General features: G+C 36.0%; 6 protein-coding genes across 6 annotated transcripts; 4 read left to right on the top strand and 2 right to left on the bottom strand.

The window, feature by feature from the left end:
* Positions 1-429: 429 nt before the first annotated feature.
* Positions 430-1,698, top strand: SAPINGB_P003844 (uncharacterized protein; the record flags this gene model as incomplete). Its single annotated transcript, XM_031998559.1, has 2 exons — positions 430-476; positions 528-1,698. 2 exons carry the CDS (start codon positions 430-432, stop codon positions 1,696-1,698), a joined length of 1,218 nt encoding a protein of 405 aa, XP_031854450.1.
* Positions 1,699-2,275: 577 nt separating this feature from the next.
* On the top strand, positions 2,276-5,664 carry SAPINGB_P003843 (uncharacterized protein; the record flags this gene model as incomplete). The annotated part of the gene is made up of 3 exons (XM_031998558.1): positions 2,276-2,304; positions 3,014-3,130; positions 3,180-5,664. 3 exons carry the CDS (start codon positions 2,276-2,278, stop codon positions 5,662-5,664), a joined length of 2,631 nt encoding a protein of 876 aa, XP_031854449.1.
* Positions 5,665-5,860: 196 nt separating this feature from the next.
* SAPINGB_P003842 (uncharacterized protein) lies at positions 5,861-8,659 on the bottom strand (the record flags this gene model as incomplete). Its single annotated transcript, XM_031998557.1, has 1 exon — positions 5,861-8,659. One exon carries the CDS (start codon positions 8,657-8,659, stop codon positions 5,861-5,863), a length of 2,799 nt encoding a protein of 932 aa, XP_031854448.1.
* A 789-nt stretch (positions 8,660-9,448) lies between these two features.
* Positions 9,449-10,219, top strand: SAPINGB_P003841 (uncharacterized protein; the record flags this gene model as incomplete). The annotated part of the gene is made up of 1 exon (XM_031998556.1): positions 9,449-10,219. One exon carries the CDS (start codon positions 9,449-9,451, stop codon positions 10,217-10,219), a length of 771 nt encoding a protein of 256 aa, XP_031854447.1.
* Positions 10,220-10,605: 386 nt separating this feature from the next.
* On the bottom strand, positions 10,606-11,960 carry SAPINGB_P003840 (uncharacterized protein; the record flags this gene model as incomplete). Its single annotated transcript, XM_031998555.1, has 3 exons — positions 10,606-11,654; positions 11,735-11,807; positions 11,895-11,960. 3 exons carry the CDS (start codon positions 11,958-11,960, stop codon positions 10,606-10,608), a joined length of 1,188 nt encoding a protein of 395 aa, XP_031854446.1.
* Positions 11,961-13,782: 1,822 nt separating this feature from the next.
* SAPINGB_P003839 (uncharacterized protein) lies at positions 13,783-18,369 on the top strand (the record flags this gene model as incomplete). Its single annotated transcript, XM_031998554.1, has 1 exon — positions 13,783-18,369. The coding sequence occupies one exon, from the start codon at positions 13,783-13,785 to the stop codon at positions 18,367-18,369; it is 4,587 nt and encodes a 1,528-aa protein (XP_031854445.1).
* Between the last annotated feature and the right edge of the window lie 398 nt (positions 18,370-18,767).

Below are 18,767 nucleotides of genomic sequence, written 5' to 3'. Positions count from 1 at the left end.
ATCTTTATATAATTTTTTGGTGAAAATATTCTCAACAATTTCTTTGAATAAAAAAAAATTACGATCTACCGAGCATTATCCTAATTATGATAGAAAAACTTTTATAAGTTCTGGTGGTTATTAATGAAAATAATCATATAGCGCCAGTTGTCCAGTTAAGAACTTAGGGGAAACTCTGTGTTTGAATAAGATTTACACAACAAATGAAAACTAATTACAAAATAATAAGTTCTGCGCAACTTACAGAATGAGGAAAACGAGGAGAGTCGGCTATTTAGCTCCCATAAATTTTCTGCTACCTTATTCTTTATTTTCTTTTTCTTAAATTAGCCCGATGGCACTCAAGCGCCCTTTTAATTAACAACACTTGTCTTTAGCCATAGAAACAAATAATAACAATTGCCAATAATATAATTACTTTCTCATACAATGTCCGATACTGAAACTTCTGCAAACACTATTGAAATCATTGTGAAGTAAGTCAATAATATGAAGCGAAGATGTTTTTTTTACTAATGCTTTTTAAGGTCTTCAAGTGACAAGAAGTATAATGTTGAAATTTCTCTAGATTCTACTGTTTTGGATTTGAAAAATATTGTTGCTGAACAATCTTCTATTCCAGCAGAACGCCAAAGAATAATTTATTCTGGTCGTGTTCTTAAAGATCATGAAACTATTGGAACTTACAAAATTAAAAATGGTCAAACAGTACACCTTATTCGTGGTGCAGCACCTCAATCAACACCCGCGACATCTTCTTCATCACCTTCTGTCACTTCTTCCACTACCCCTAATGTCCCCACTTCCTTTTCGACTGGTGGAACTGTTGGTAATCCCCTTGCTGATTTGACAGGTGCTCGTTATGCTGGCTTTGCTAACCTTCCAAGTGCATCCATGTTTGGACCGGATGGTGGAATGGGAAGTATCCCTAATCCAGATGAACTAGCTAATTTATTGTCTCAGCCTGGCGTTCGCGAACAGATGAATGCTATGCTCAGCAACCCCAGTATGATTGAAATGTTGATAAACTCTAATCCTCAATTACAAAACATGGCTCCAATGTTTCGTTCTATGATGGGCAACGAAAGTTTTCGCAACATGTTGACAAATCCTGAAGCTATCAGATCTATGATGCAGATGCAACAGGCAATGAACCCTGCTCGTACGAATACATTTCCTGCTCCTGGGGTAGCTGAGAATATATCAGAGACTGAAACAAGAGCATCTGAAAACAATACTTCTAATTCTGGTGCCACATCTTCCCCTTCTATTGATCCTACCGCTTCATTGTTGTCGCAAATGCTAGGTAATTCAAACCAGTCGGCTAATCCCTTTGCGGATCTTCAACAAAATCTTCAATCTCTCTCACAGGCTTTGGGAACTAATAGAGGAGCATCTGAATCTGGATATGAAAATTCTTCTGCAGATAATCCATTTTCCGCTTTGTTAAACCCTGAGATAATTCAACAGCAAACTCAATATCTTCAATCACTTAATCAAGCAATGGAAGCTTCTAGAAACGCAACTAATGCAGCTGATCAAGCTGATAATCGTCCTCCAGAAGAAAAATATGAGTCACAATTGCGCCAATTGAATGAACTTGGTTTTTACGATTTTGATCGTAACGTTCGAGCTCTGAGACGTAGTGGTGGCCATGTTCAAGGCGCTATTGAAGCTTTATTGGATAACTTGATCTAATTATCTTTATTGTACCTATTTTCAGTAAGTAACAGTTATTACTAGCGGTTACCCTGAAATTAAGTCCAAAATGCTCAGTGCACTATTTAATTTACCAAGAAAAGTTATTTGAAAATTTTTATATTGGACATATTACAACTTTTTTTTTCTTTTTTTTAATTTATTTATCTAAAGCCAAAGCTATCATTGAGGATATAATTTTTTTTATATTTTAGACTAGTAATAAATAAATTAGAAATTAAATCACGATCTTTTGAAAAGTATTTGGGTTTAAAATAAAATGATATCTACCTACCGCAAATTAGCACCACAAAGATCAATTGATATTGTTTTGAAGACGAGAAGAACCCAAACTTCTTATGTACAGAGAAATTTATCATCAATTAGTCAAGCTAGCCTTTATGGTACCCCTACCCCAAACCCTATTGCCACCAAATTTATCAATCCTTCAACTTTTAACCCACCACACAACAGAATAATAAACAAATCAATTCAAAAAAAACCCTATCACCAATCTCGTCAATATTGTTCTAAGCATTCCTCTTTCTTGTCTAGCTTTCATCATTACCCTTCTCAAATGTGTTATTCAGCTGATGGTGCCTCTGCGTAAGTAATTGTTTTTTTTTAATTTAACCATTATCTTTTTTCAGCTCCCAAATTATAAAATTATAAAATTGATCACATTGATCCTAATTCTGTTTTTATTTTAAATTTTGGCATTTCTCCAATGATTCTTTTCATTAAAAATCTCTAATCCCAATGATTCTTTTTAATAAAAATTCCTAATTCCAATGATTCTTTTCGTTACAAATTCCTAATTCCTAATTATTTGCGTTTTAACGAAACCACTAAATTATGCCATTGTTTAAGTTATTTGTAACTAAACTCATAATAATTTGTTGCACTTTTTAGACATGCAGCCCTCAATTTCCTTTTTGATAAAATCAATCAAAAATACTCTCACTTCTACCTACGTACAACAACTATTTAACTGCGTTTCCCTAAGATCCCACAACAACATTTCTTCTTTTTATCTTTCTTTAACTCTTGGTTAATTCCTCATTAAATAATATATATTTTTTTTTCATTTGCATTAATTCTTCTATTTCATAAATTTCACTTCAATATTTTTTTTGGAGGGGTTTTCAGTAATGCCTAAAATTTCTTGGAAGTTAGGAATCGCCATTTTTTTTTTAATTGGCCTTATAACAAACATTACCATCTACCAATCTAATGTTGTTCCTAACAAAATATTAAAATCCCTTGGAAAAAATCTGATTTTTGATAAGCAAGCTAACCAATACCCATTTTCTAGTTCAAGCAAAATTCCTGAAAGACAATTGCTTCCTACTAATGTTAAGCCTACAAATTATAATTTAACCCTTAACCCAAATTTTGAAACTTTCAAGTTTGACGGAAATGTCGTTATTAGGTATGAATTTTTTTTAATTTGCTGTCTAGGAAAATACTGACTTAAATAGCCTTGATATTCAAGAAACTTCATCTTCTATTACAATCAATAGCTTGGAAATTGATGTAATCAAGTCGACACTTAAAGTTGATGATGGTGCCCCTGTTGAACCTGTCACCACAACATTTAATAAAGATGACACTACTGTCACTTTTGAATTTAAGGATGAATTTAAAAAGGGGTCAAAAGCAGTTCTCGATATTGAATACGTTGGACTCCTTAACGATAAGCTTGCTGGCTTCTATAGAAGCAAGTATACTGACGATAATGGTGTTACCAAATATCTAGCTACAACCCAAATGGAGCCTGCTGATGCCCGTCGTGCTTTTCCTGGTTTCGATGAGCCTGCTCTTAAAGCGACTTATGATATTACTCTTATTCATGACAAAAATTTAACTGCGCTCTCTAATATGGATGTCAAAGAGACTAGACCTCTTGACAATGATAAAGTTGCTACTGTCTTTAACACTACTCCCGTTATGTCTTCCTATCTTGTTGCATTCATTGTTGGTGAATTTAATTATGTTGAATCTAATTTATTCAGAGTTCCTGTTAGAGTCTACACCACTCCTGGATTAGAATCTAGAGCACAATTTTCTGCTGACCTTGGAGCCAAAACCCTTGCTTTCTTTGAAAAAACTTTTGATGTTAAATACCCTCTTCCTAAAATGGACATGATTGGCATTCATGATTTTTCTGCGGGTGCTATGGAAAACTGGGGTCTCGTTACCTATCGCGTTGTTGACCTACTTTTTGATGAAAAAAACGATAGTGCTGCAACTAAACAACGTGTGGCTGAAGTTGTTCAACACGAATTGGCTCATCAATGGTTCGGCGACTTAGTTACTATGGAATGGTGGGATGGTCTTTGGCTTAATGAAGGTTTTGCCACCTGGATGTCTTGGTTTTCTTGTAACGAATTTTACCCTGACTGGCGTGTTTGGGAAACCTATGTTGGTGATACATTGCAATCTTCTCTTGGTCTTGATGCTCTTCGTTCATCCCACCCAATTGAAGTGCCTGTTAGCAAAGCCGATGAGATTAACCAGATTTTTGATGCTATCTCATATTCCAAGGGGTCCTCGGTCTTAAAGATGCTTGCTAATTATCTTGGAGAAGATAATTTTATTAAAGGAATATCTGATTATCTCAAACTTCACAAGTACAGTAACACTAAAACTGAAGATCTTTGGAATGCTCTTGAAAATGCATCGGGCAAAAATGTTTCAGCCGTTATGAATACTTGGACTAAAAAGGTTGGTTTTCCTGTTGTTTCTGTTGAAGAAGATGGTGATAAAATCACTGTCACTCAAAACAGATTTCTTAACACTGGTGATCCAACTCCCGCCGAAGATGAAACCATTTATCCTATCAACCTTGCTTTACGTACCAAGGATGGAATTGATGAAACCATTTTGCTTGAAAATAGAACGGCAACTATTACCGTTAAAGATCCTTCATTTTTTAAACTTAACGGAGATCAGGCGGGTATTTATCGTGTAAAATATTCGCCTGAGCGTGTTTCAAAGCTTGCAAAATCTGCTGATCTTCTTTCAGTTGAAGATCGTATGGGTCTTGTTGCTGATGCCCGTGCTCTAGCTTCTAGTGGCTATTCTAAGACAAGTGCGTTCTTGGAGTTAATTAACGGATGGAAGAATGAATCGGAACCTAATGTTTGGGACAGTGTTTTGGGAAATTATGCTAGTGTGAAACGTGCTTGGCTTTTCCAACCCAAAGATATTAATGAAGCTCTTAAAAAACTTCAAGCTAGTCTCGTTGAAAACAAGTCCTTAGAACTTGGTTGGGAAATCAAGCCACAAGATGGACTTCTTCTTCAGCAACTGAAGGCTAATTTGTATAGTGCAGCTGTTGGAGCTGAGATTCCCTCTTTTATTGATGATGCATTGGCAAAGTTTAAGAATTATTCTGCTGGAAATGAAAACGCAATTGACCCTAATCTGCGTGGCGCTGTTTTTAGAGCCGCTGGCAAGTACGGTGGTAAAGAAGCATTTGACAAGCTCTTAAGTATTTACCATAAAAAATCTTCTGTTGAGGGCCTTACTGCTGTCCGTTCTCTTGGCTATAGCACTGATAAGGATCTTCGTGCTAAAGCCTTAAATTTTACTCTTGATGGTACCATTCGTACACAAGATGTTTCTTACATTTTTGCTCCATTTTCTACAACTACAGAATCTATTGAACAAGTCTGGAGCTGGTTCAAGGAAAACTGGGATAAGTTAAGTGAGATCTACCCTGCCAGCTTAGGTCTTCTTGCTCGTGTCGTTGGTGGTGCTAGTGCAGGCTTTAGCACTAAGGAGCAGCTTGCTGATTTTGAGGCCTTCTTCAAGGATAAGGATACTAAAGGCTACGACCAAACTCTAGCCAATACTAAAGATCGACTTCATGCATATATTTCATGGACCGAACGTGACTCTAAAGATGTCGAAGCTTGGCTTACTTCTAGAGGCTACCTTGAAAGAGATGCTAAGTTGTAAATAATATATTACTTAAAGTTGATTCACATACTAAATGATAATGAATAATAAGTTTATAATAAATGTTACTTTAAGCTAGTAAAAATCTGATTATAAACACGTACGATGTAAAGATTTCAATGACTGTGTTTTTAGTGAATTTATCTCGTATTAATTGAAGTTTTAATATGCCTTAATGTCTAGTAATAATTTCTTATCATTTTTTTCTAGAATTTCCTTCCTCATCCTCCCCTTCCTCGTCCTCCATTTCTTCAACCTCATCAAAAATCTTTTCTAATTCACCAAAAAAGTAACGCTGCTTTGGAATCTCTCCAATTTTTATATGCATTCCATCAAAGGCAAATGCAAATACAGGTAATTCTTTTATTTTTTCAGTAGCTTCAGAATCTTCATTAAGATTTTGTAACCCGTCCATATTTGGTAGTTTCGGATAACGCTGAGAAAAATGAGTCAGAATTGTATACTTAGCTTTCATGCTACGGGCTACTCCAATAGCCTCAGATATTGTAGAGTGTTTCTTTTTGAAAGCTTCAGCTTCTAAACCATTATCATGAGTAGCTTCGTGAATTAAAAGATCCGATCCAAAACCAACCCGTTTAGCAAAAAATTCAGTTGGTCTAGTATCTCCAGAATATGAAACTTGAAATGTCTGTTTGGATGAATTTGGTGAATGTGATCTTGAAGGAGAACGTGATGGTGAAGATGGTCTGTGATTGTTTTCTTCAACATTGTCAAGCGAGAAGTTGAATGAAACGCAGTAAGCAAGCTCACAATGTATAGCTTTGCAAGTACGAACAGATGTAAGTCCCATATCTTGTTTCATTTCCTGGATATAAGAATATCTAGAAAAATTGGGTGATGTTTTGTCACAAAAACCCCAACCAACAATCGCAGATTCATTATCAACAAACCGTAGTCTACCTATCTCGACTTCAGATTCTAATTGGGACCACTCTTTCAAAAAATCAAAATACTTCCAGGGTCCCATAATGTATAAAGGCCGCTGAATTCGGTCCTGCGAATTTGCCAACTTTAGCCAGTATGTGATAAATGAAATAGCACCGAGATGATGATCAGCGTGCAGATGAGAAAGATAGAAAATACCGATATTAGAAACGACCTCTTTAAGTTTTTCAGGGCCATATATTCTTTTCATATTTCCTAAGGTATTTTCGCCACAGTCAAATAAAATAGAGCGGGTATTTCGAGAGCTGGGAATATTAACAAGGGTTGCAACTACATTACGGTATTTATTGGGCATCGCACTACCGGTTCCCAATGTCACTATTTCAATATCCTTAAGGTGTTTCTCAACTATTTTGTCGCTTTCAATGCATGCTTTAAATTTAGATTTGTTATCATTTCTAAGTGCTTGATCGGTACCACTTTTTTCTATTTCGCTGTCTAACTGAGCTTCCAAAGAGTCCCAATCCACACGTCCACCAGATTTTTCAAAGGTAGTTTGGTAAATGATATCCTGTTCTAATGAAATACTAGCCATTGTAAGCATTGGAAAGAGTTTATTCTGGGTCTTCTCTAAGCTAGGGAAGTTCAATGGTGCATCAGCAGTATATAGTCGCTTGAAATTATCTGGAAAAATTTTCCGAAGTTTCATATTTAACAATGCAGCAGACTCTAATGAAATACCATCGGGGGCATAAAATGGATGTGTGATAAAATGCATACATTCCGGTGAAAACACAGTAGAATCTTGTTGAGTTATCCAATCAAAATATGGACCATCAAATGGGTTTACAGATTCTCCTAACATATGAAAAGCTACAGTTACTGGTTCAGAATACCCATGACATGGATCAATAAAATTATTCTCAAGATCAGACTGAGCTCTTCGTCGTTTAGAATCAGGAGGTATGTCTGGGTTATTGTTGCTATTGGTAGGATTGTTAACGCTAGAATTGTTAGAATGACTGCCTAAATCAGGTGATAAGTTTTCGCGCCAATCATGACCATTGATAAGATCTTTAACATAATCATTAGTGGGACAGTCAATGACAAGAACACGGCCGTTGATATTAGGAGGTTCTAAAACTTCATGAGGATGAACAGTTTTCCCATCAGGTGTAATAATAGATTCACCGTCAGCTAATTTTGCAAACATTTCTCCGCGGGGGACACCTAAACTAATGGCTTTTTGAGGGATGAATTTACCACGACTAGGACGAATTTGAATCATGTAACAAGAAACTCGAGAGTCACGCAAAACTGCAGGAAGAGCAGCGTTTGACACAGGTCCGAGCTTGTAGTCGTTTCCTTCTTGTTTGGTAATAGTTTGTTTTGAAAAAAGTCTGTTTAAAATACTGAGAGATTCACGATCAACTTCTTCTTGATCAATATTTCTGTTTAAATAATCGTTTTCAGTGATCGTTTCGGGATATATATGTACTCCCTTAACACAAATATATTTATCTGAGTAAATTTCCTTACTAGCGTTTTTAATTTGAAAATCAAGATTTCCTCTAAGAACAAAATTGCGCCAAGTTGCACATGCCCAAGGTAAATTATCAACAGCTGAATGCAAAGTCATCTTTTTTACCCCCTGGTCAGCTAGTGTAAGAATTATTCCAGGAAGACCTCCTAATGAAGACCAATCAAGAGGGCCAGAAATAAAAACATTTTTTAGTTTTCCAAATTTTACGCGATTTTGATTGATTGACCGTTGCAAACCTTCTCCAAAGCGACCAAATAGGTGACGATCGCCTTTTGCAGTTTTCAGAATAAGTGAAGGTGATTGGCAATCCGATGTTCCATGAGAAAGAATTTGAACAGTAGTTTTCATTTCGGCAGATATATTACGTAACAATTGCTGCTGCTGTTGTTGTTTTTCTCTTTGAATTTGTTGTGATTTATTTGCATATTTTTTTTCCTTCTTTTTTTTGTTTCTTGATCCATCCAGAGGTTGTGGAATGGAACCAAGAGGACCAATGAATGACGGTCTTTTTTGGCCATCAAAAGTGTTGTGGAACTCAATAGTCATCTTATTTTTGCCAAAAGTGGAATAAAACGAAGATATGTGAGAAAAGTAAAAAAATGGAATTTGATGATTCGATGATGATCTTAATAAACAGGACTGATCGAATGTCAGCAGCCACTTTGTGCTGTGACAAACCAGTGTATTTTTTAGTAGAGGTGCAATCGCTGATATTTAAAAAAAAATAGAAAGTAATAAACAAGTAAGCATATATTATATATATAGATATATATTTACAATATGCAGATCATTGATATCTGTGAATTACAAGTGAATCTGTCTGTATTGGAGAGACAACTGGGATCGGTTTAAAAAAAAAAAAAAAAAAAAAGAAAAAATTTAAAGCCATGAAAAAATTTCACCCTAACCCTATAAAAAAATTAAAAAAATTTCATCGTTATATAGTTACTCGTTGTAACTCTAATGAGTGCTAATCGTAGGCTTCCTAAAAAGAATGTAATGTTGAAGCTAAAATTTTTAAAAAAAAAAGGTCATGATATCTCTTGAATAGAAATAACATCAGTATCATTACCGTTTACGGTATTTTTTTATTAAAGTCATTTTTTTTAAGTTCTGTAGTACGTAGTAATGCTTAATAAAATAATGAAAAACTTAGTTTTACTTAAAGTAAATCGCGAAAAAAAACGTGCCTATTATCATTCCAGATAAACTGAGATTTATGGGCTAGACATTTACTTACTAATTGGCCAACCACATTTTTATTTAACTAATTTAACACCAAACCCTATTTTCTATTAATTCCCAAGCCAATATCATTCAATACATATATATAAAATGGCTGCTAAAAAAATCAATTCTCTTCTTTTAGATATTGAGGGAACAGTCTGTCCTATTTCTTATGTTAAGGATGTTCTTTTCCCATACGCCAAAAATGCTGCTGCGGAAAAAATCCCTCCTCTCACTCAATATTTTCCTCTTCCTGATAATGTAAAGGATCTTGATCTTGGTGCTTCTACTGGCACCGTCGTTTCATCTGACGATACCGAACTTTTAGGTTATTTGTGTGCATTCCCCCAAGCTGCACGACAAAGTCCTGTATCACTACTTGGGCATATTGACGGTCTAATTGATAACGATGTTAAGGACCCAGCTTTGAAGGCCTTACAGGGATATTTGTGGCATTCTGGTTATGTAAGTGGAGAAGTGACGGCCCCTGTTTACCCCGATGCTGTGAAGGCTATTAAGAAATATTCTAAAGAACTTCCTAGTGGGGTCTCTATATATTCTTCTGGTAGCGTTAAGGCCCAGATTTTGCTTTTCAAGCACACCACCGATGACGGTGATCTGACGCCTTATTTGTCAGATTACTTTGACACAATTAATGCAGGACCTAAAACTGTTAAGGAATCTTACGAAACCATTTCCAATCTACTTGGTGTTCAAAACGATACCATTTTGTTTTTGTCAGACAACCCTAAAGAAGTTGAAGCTGCTGTAGCTGCTGGGTTCAATTCTTACATTGTTGTTCGTCCCGGGAATGCGCCACTTCCCGAAGATGCTAAAACCAAGTACAAAGTGATTACAACTTTAGATGATATTATTTAAAATATTTTTTATGAAAATAGAAACTTAGATTATTATTTAAATAAATAAGCCTAAAATAAAGTCTGAGAATAGCAAACATCAGCAATGTTAACAGTAGTTTTAATGTTATTTGGCTATTTGATATTTTGGTATTTTTAAGATAAGATTGAATTATTGAATTATTGTATTATATATATATAAATATAATTGTAAAGAAACACCATAATATTCTTACAACCCCATCCATTTTAACATCATAAGTTTTTTCTTCTTAGCTTTGATAAAAATAAGTCCATTACCGAAATTTGTTAACCAAAACCTATTAAACTCTTTATATTATTAACATTTTTTTTTTTTTTTTTTCAAATTTGCTAAGCTATATAAGCTATAGATTAGCCTAAATAGCTTTAATCTTCAAAACCATGGTCAAACAAATAGTTTGCAGCCAGTTCCTCATTTTTATCACAAGCAAAGTATGCTTGGGCAGCCAATGTTCTGTCAAATCCCAAATCAACCAGTCTCTGAATAGCTTCGTTTTCCTCAGGTGTGATTCTAATAGTTCCAGGGGGAAGCTGACCACCTTCAACATCACCTTCGGTACCATCTTCGTAGTCATCACCTTCTAAGTCACCAAGATCGATTCCAAAAGTCTCTTGAATAATGCGAGAAAAACTGATTGGGTCAGATGCTGCGAGGACCTGGAGCTCAGGATACGACATGACAAGTTGCTGAATAATTGTTTGGAGCATTTCGGGTCTTTCGCGCACAACTTCACGCATTTGCTCAAACTCAGGAGTGCTACGGAATTCTTCAAACATGGCCGACATGCTGCTCTGAGCATCCTGATTGCGATTCTGAGCAGCAGCGGCAGCAGCAAACAAATCAACCTCACCCTCGGTTGCCTCAGTGGTGTTATCTCTAGCTTCAGTAGCAGTAGTAGTTGGGGTTTCGGCAGAAGGTTGTTGTGAAGTAGTTTGGGTGGGCTGCTCTTGAGGCTGTTGTAAAGAGTCAGGGATACCCGTCAGTAGATATTCAACGGCTCTATCAGGATTGTTGAAAGCGGCACGCATAGCGTGTTGGACCTGTTCCCGAGTGTAGCCCATTTCGACCATGCTGTTAATAGCAACTTCTCTTACAGAGCCAGTTGTAAAAGCTGATGGGTCATTAAAGACGGGTGTAGTAGAAGTGGTTTCAGCGACAGCGGGTGTATTGGCAGTTGCTTGAGTCTCATTAGCAGGAGTAGTTGTTGTAGAGGATGTTGGATTTTGGTTAGTAGGCTCAATTGCAGCAGTGGCCGTAGTTGGTTGTGTTTCAATAGTAGTTGAGGGGGAAGGTTGAGAAGGGGCTGGTGAGCTTGCTGGCTTCGGGGCTTTAGCCTTAGGAACCATACAGACCACAAAGCCTGACTCTGTAAGCTTGTAGGACTCTAGAGTTTTATCATCTTGCAAAATTTGACCTATTCAAATATTTGATTAGCATAAAAAATCAAGAAGAATCAATAAAATAAATATTTATAGGAAATTTCAGAAAACATACCAGAAAAGATTAACTTTTGTTCTTCCACAGACCAGCCGTTTTGCTCTCCGTTGAGTTTTTTTAATTCAAGAACCTGTTTGAAACTATTAGTTCATCAAAAATAAATAAATAAAAATGTATTTAATAAATAAGCAAACAAGGTATTGCCCATTATACTCACAGTTTGAGTTGGATCAATTTCAATTGTCCACGATTTCTTTTGAAAATTTTTAAGAGTAACCTTCATTGCGGTGGCAAATTTACTAAAATGGTATGTATATATAAAGGTATGTATATATCAATAAGGTAATTATCAAAGATAGCTACTTTTTTTTTTTTTTTTTTAATTAAACAAGGCTTTAGATAAAATATTTTTAAAAAAAATTGTAGATTTTGTAAAGAAGAAAAAAAAAATAACAATAAAAAATTTCAAGGTGATGTGGGTAATGGGTTGATTACAAGTGACTGACCAAAAAAAATAACAACAAAAACAATTATTAAATTAAAACGGACCAAACTTTTAGATTATTTTGTTTTAATCCAAATACGTGTATTAACAAAATGCCTACTTCTATTTAAACTACAGCTTTTTCTACAATTACAGATAATAATTGTTTCATTTAGGACATTTCAATTTTTTAAATCTCTATTTACGAATATATTGAAAACTGTAACTTGAGGTGGCGTTGAAAAAAGTTTTAAGTAATTTAAAGTGGCGTTTTTGTTGAACTTAAAGCTTTTTACTTAATCTGTAATTTAGACCAGAAGTTAATCAATTTAAACTTATAAGTTTGAATTTATTTAAATTAAATTATATTTAATTTAATTAATTTAATTAACAATAGTTAACAATGTCACGTTATTTAAATAAAGTGGCAAAATATGAGTAATCATTTGTCATGAAAAAAAAAAAACATAACTGAATTTCCAAGTTTAATATTAAAATATTAAAATATTATGGATAATAAGCCTCAACATGTCGCTTAACTATTATTAGTGTTATATTGCTATTTAGTTTATATTTGAATTTCCTGTCTTGTCTTGAGACAATTCCTCCAAAACCCTAAATAAGGAAATTCAATAATCGTATCAATATTTGATTTACCAAGTCAAAAAAAAAAAAGATATTAGTAGAATTTAAAAATTTTAGAATCTAAAAACAACTTTTTTTTTTTTTTTTTCACTCTATCAAATAGATTAGGTGATTTTTAAAATGTATTATGACTCAGGATTTTAATGAATAATAAAATAAACAATAAAGAAAAAAGAAAAAAAAGAATTTCTCTTAATGAACCTAAAGAAAGTATATAGGATCTTAATTAAGAAACTTTTCAATCTTGGCTTTGGTACAAAAACCTTAGTAGTAGTTTGATATTTACATACTAGGAACATTATTGAGTTAAAGTTAACATTTATTTTAACTCATAATATATCAAAAAAAAAAATTTTTTTTTTTATTTTAATATCGCCACCGACATATGCCATATATATATATATATATATATATATATATATATATATATATATATATATATATATATATATAAAATATAAATATAAATATAAATATATATTATTTTTAATTTTTAATTTCTAAATATCGATAAAGTTATTTTTGGTAATTTTTGGTTATTTTTTTTCTCGGACTTCAAAATAGCTGCTAAGCTTCCAACAATTTTTTTTTTTTTTTTTTTTTCCTTTTCCCTTTCCCTTTCCCTTTCTTAATCACTATTTACTATCACTACCACCACCACAACTATCATCATCTTACCTTTGGCTTTCACAGCTCTCTTTTTTTTTTTTCTTCGTCATCCTCCTTTTCATTCACCCTGTGTTTCTTATGTCCCGAAAACTCCGACGGACCTCGTTTTTACAGCTTTGTGATCTCAGCCACACACCTTTTAAACAAGCGTACCCTTATACTCAAACTTTTACCTGCCTTTCTTTTCACCCTTTTAAAAGATCCAACCACTTATTCGCTCCTACGCTACCCCCATCCATTTGCTCCTGCCGCAAAGCCTATTTAAAAGGCGGTAGCTTCTTTCCTTAAACTTAACATTTGTATATAAATGTCCTTCATATCTAAGCTCCGCCCAAAATCTCACGGCAGCCCCCGTGAAGATTATCTTGCGACAGTTGCAGACGGCACTCAACAACCACAACAACAACAACAGCCTCAACACAACCATCATCCTAACGTTCTTCTTCACGGCCACCATAGTCATCACCATTCAATATCGTCACCTATTTGTCTTCAGTCTTCTTCATCTGCAGTACCTGTGCCATCTTCAGCCATTCCCATCCCTTACTCACACTCAACTTCATCATCACCACCACCAGTAACATCTCCAGGTCACATTTTACTTTCTCCCCCACAATCATCATTCAGTAGTTTGCTTACCCGCCCCAGACTTTACATGTCTCACTCAAGTTCTGCTGTGACAACAACATCTTCCAATGGCCATCTTGGGAGTCATCATCATAGCGGCCATCATTCGAATCTTCAACAAAGCACTGCAGCTTCTGATATTCCAACTTCTTCATCTCTACAGCGTATCAGTCACCTTGCAAATCAATCCTCTTCTCCCCCAGTACAAAGTTACTTTTCTTCTTTATCTGCAAACAACAACTTTTCAGAAAACCACATTTTTGGGGTTCCTCTTGAAACATCCATTAAATATGCTAGCTCCAATATTATTCTTAAAGATAAAGCTGGGAAAGAATATGTCTATGGCCAGATTCCAATCATTGTTTCTAAATGCTCTTACTTTCTCAAAAAAAATGCTGCTAACACTGAGGGAATTTTTCGTCTAAGCGGCTCTGCTCGACGCATCAAGGAGCTTCAAGCTATTTTTTCTGATCCTCCGGCTTACGGGAAATCTCTTGATTGGGTGGGTTTCAATGTCCATGATGCTGCCAATGTTTTACGCAGATATCTCAATAACCTTCCTGAGCCAATCGTCCCTTTGGATCAATATGACCAATTTCGTAAGCCTTTATCTCAGTATCCTGTCATAATCGAACATTTACAGGGAAATCAATCAATATCAGCCACTTCGCCTGGGTTTATTAGCCCCTCAACAAACCCTCTTGTTACTGTTTCTGCTGTGCCTGAGTCTAATCTTGAGACAGTCTCTCCCTTGACAAATACCGCAACTGATATGACAACAATAACATCTACATCTATATCAACAGAAATAGTAGACACAAAGACCAACAGAGATATTAATGGCAATAATGATGTCAATAATTTAAAGACTGCAACCACTACTCCCCAACTACTTTCTGGTTTGTCCGATGTTTTATCAATACCAGAGGCTGTGAATATCTGCAGTAATAATAATAGCACTGGAAACATTAGTTTTCATGGCAGTTTAAACAGTTCGACAGGAAGTAGTAGTGACACATCTGAAGTCACTCCACGAACAGAAGATACTGTTTCTCCCACAACTCCCACAACTCCTATGACAACCACAAAAGATCTTAAAGATAAACTTTCTTCGGGTACTGTTCTACCACAGCCCCCTTCTTCTTCCACACAAAATTTATCATCAACATCGTCTCTTTTACTTCCGTCCACGTCTACTTCGCCCTCATTGTCGTCTCCAATTACATCCTATTCTCAACAACCTCAGGCCCAATCCTCAACTCCTATAATTTCATCCAAACCTTCTGCCTTGAAGTCAGACAATGACAATGAGAAACTTCAAGAAGAAACAGTGGACGCCATAGAGCTATATAAACAGCTCCTTGAAACTTTACCCCCACTAAATCGTCAACTGTTATTATATATTTTAGACTTGTTGGCCTTTTTTGCAAAACACTGGCAGTTTAATCTCATGCCTGCAGTAAATTTAGCTGCAATTTTTCAACCCAGTTTGCTTTCACATCCTAGCCATAGCATGATTCCTAGCGAGTACCATCTGTCTCGTGCTGTTGTACAGTTTTTGATTGAGCATTTTCATTCTCTTGTTCCAGTCGATCTGGACCCTGATAAAGCAAAAACCTCAAACACAACTAAAGATCCACGACCTCGTCATCATTTTCGTCGTCATAGTAAGTCTATGAGCAGTGTTAATATTCCTTCGCAAGTGACGTCATATCTCGAATCTTCAAAGACCACAAACTCTAGTAATACGACTGTGCTGGATTCCGAAGTAGTTCTAGAGCAAAGTTCTGCAATCAACTCATCATCATTATCACCACCATCATCATCATCATCTGCAGTTTTGCCTTCTTCACACACTAATTCATTTGCAACTAGTATCAGTAACCTTGCAAAACGGTCAGTATCTCCTGTTCAGACGGCCTTAACTGGGCATATTAAAAATAGAGCAACAGATAACGCTTCGAATTCAACTGGGAGTAATTATAATGCCTTTGCATCGACATCTGAAGTGACAGCACCCGCCTCTTCAATGAGATCACGCGCTTTATCTCCATCTAGACATTCTGTCAGTGCTCCTATTAGTCCACATAATCCTCCTGGATCTCCGCCATTACATTCTAGTATTCCTCTAGCAACCCCAGCAGTGGCAACCACTGGAATATTTTCTGCACTTAAACGTGCATCAAGCATAACGCGACGTAAGCGTGCTCCGTCTACTTCTGCAAATTCCAATAATCTTGCTAATAATCTTAACTCATCTACTGTTTTAAGCTCTGCTGCTTCTACACCTACAATTAATACATCATCCCGCCAACCCACCATATCAACACCAAGTTTTATGAACCAAACATCAACTCCGAATTCTGTACTCAATAGCTCTGAGCAGAGTTCATCAACAAGTTCTAAGCTTTTAACAGAAACCGTTCCTAGTTTGTTTTCAACTACCACAGCAGTTTCAACACCAACTGTACCCACAACCACTTATGCACCGACCTCTATGCTTATTCCTGATACAGAATCTACACATGTCTTACAGCCTGATTTGGGGCCTACTTCTATGTCATCTTCTTCAACAATATCGAATTCTATTTCTAATTCAACCTTATCTAAAGCTCTCGCAAAGAAATCGATACCGTCATCTATGCTAATTCCAGAATCATTACCTTCTCCTATCTCTTCACCATCCGAGCATCCTGATCCTGGAAATGCACATTTTAGTTCCGCCGCGATGTCGTCGTCTTCCTCACTCACAGCATCTGCATCTGCATTAAGTTATGGCTCAACAAGTTCTGCAGCGGCAATAATTACTGCTACTAGCACTGCAACTGTAAAGAAGTCATCTAGCGATGATAAAATTTGTCTTAAAAATAGTGATTCATGCTCTACATTTACTACTAATCAATTAGATTATGCCAATTTTAGAAGTGAGTCTACTCCGACTCGTACGCTTGCTACATCTACTCCGCTTGATTCAAGTGATTTTTCTTTGGGAACCCCTATTGATTACAACCATAGCAATAATGGTGGTAATGTTGTTGCTCCAGAATCAGCACTAAAAATCCCTGAGATCACTACTAGCAAAGTAGATGATTTGAAATCTGAAGAGACTGATACTGTGAAACGATCGAAAATTTCGACAAGTTTAGCTAGATCTATAAATCTACAACCACCAAACACAACATTGAACCCGAATTTCGGAGCAGTTGGTGGATTCTCTTCTGGGTCTTCTTCAGATGAAGCGGAGCCTGTTAATACTGTCACTGCATCTACTCAGACTGAATTTGATGTTTTACCAGGACCTCCCATACTACAGTTACCCCTATCTTCAAACAATGCCAGCAATGAAACTATTGGAACAGAGTCTGGACGCAGTAAGTTTCGACGTCATCGCAAGCGTATGTCTCAATCTCTTTCTAATATGTCTAATCGACTTACTCGTCGATCTCTCTCTCCTTTGGCCAAAGTGGAAGGTGGTAATACAAGTTGTGGAGAACTAGGCTATCGCAATATTACACCAAGTTCACTGGCTGGAAATAATTTTTATGGCAATATCTCATCAGGGGGGTCGTCACCTTTGAGTCTTGCGGCGTCTTCATCTGTTCAGTCACTACAACAGCAAACTGATTCAAGGGAGCAACAGTCTCTTGATAACGCAATTGCTTCAATGTCTTTATCTGGTCCATCTTGGCCTCGTAACAATTCTACTGAAAGCGGAAATTGTGCGTTTTCTAGTGAATCTTCTATAGATTGCGAATCTGATGGAGATTATGATGAATCTAATAGTAGCCTTGTTTATCAAAATACTTCTACTGTTTCTCCAGTCGCGATTGATTCGTCAAATTCGTCAAATTCGTCAACTGGATTCGTCAATACTTCGGGCTTTAACAACAATAATATTTCTATCAGCTCTTCTGACACTGGCTCGCTACCAACATCAAATAAACCGAACGTATCTTTATGGCGTCGTTCTCTCATTGCTATCAATATACCAGTGACAACATCTTCTTCATCGGCACCTGCATCGGCCACTACGACTTCTCTTTCAATTTGCGATCAAGAAACTGATAGTATTAATCTATCTAAAAGTTCCCAACTTTCGCCCCGAACTTCCCCAATTAACGATGATAATACTAGCATTATGACTGCACCCACATTAGGATCGAGTCCTAATAGTCGACAGGGTTGGCTGCATAGACCTTTTAAAGTGACATCGCGTAATAATAGCCGGTCCCAACTTAATTCAGATGATGAACGTGCTCCAATTTGAATTTTTTTGCAGTGGTATTTTTGACAGGAATCAATATACTAAAATTCATTATCATTAATTACATGGTTTTTCAGTAAAAAAATTATATATAAAAGGTAAAATGCAATACTTTGTTTTATTTTTTTCTTGTTGGGGAAAACAGTGCCAGGAATGTAAATAAATAACCTTGAGCATAAAGTAAGGATTCTTGTGAGTCCCCGGACCAACATAAGAATTGTACTAGGTCAAAACTGATGCGATGATTCCAAAATACCCTCCAGTTTTGCTGCAAGTAGTGCTGTGGCCGTTGTGTCCGATAGTCAAAAACAAAAAGGTAGGCTCAACAACTAAGAGGAGTGGAAAAATAAAAGTGGACCTTACGGTGAGCATGATCATGACTCATAGGTAGCATGGTGCTG

The sequence above is a fragment of the Magnusiomyces paraingens genome, assembly GCF_902498895.1.
Source record: "Magnusiomyces paraingens strain CBS 517.90 genome assembly, contig: contig3, whole genome shotgun sequence".
In the NCBI taxonomy this organism is placed as follows: Eukaryota; Fungi; Ascomycota; class Dipodascomycetes; order Dipodascales; family Dipodascaceae; genus Magnusiomyces; species Magnusiomyces paraingens.
The sequence above is the reverse complement of the archived record's forward strand: the minus strand, read 5'-3'. Positions and strand labels throughout refer to the sequence as shown.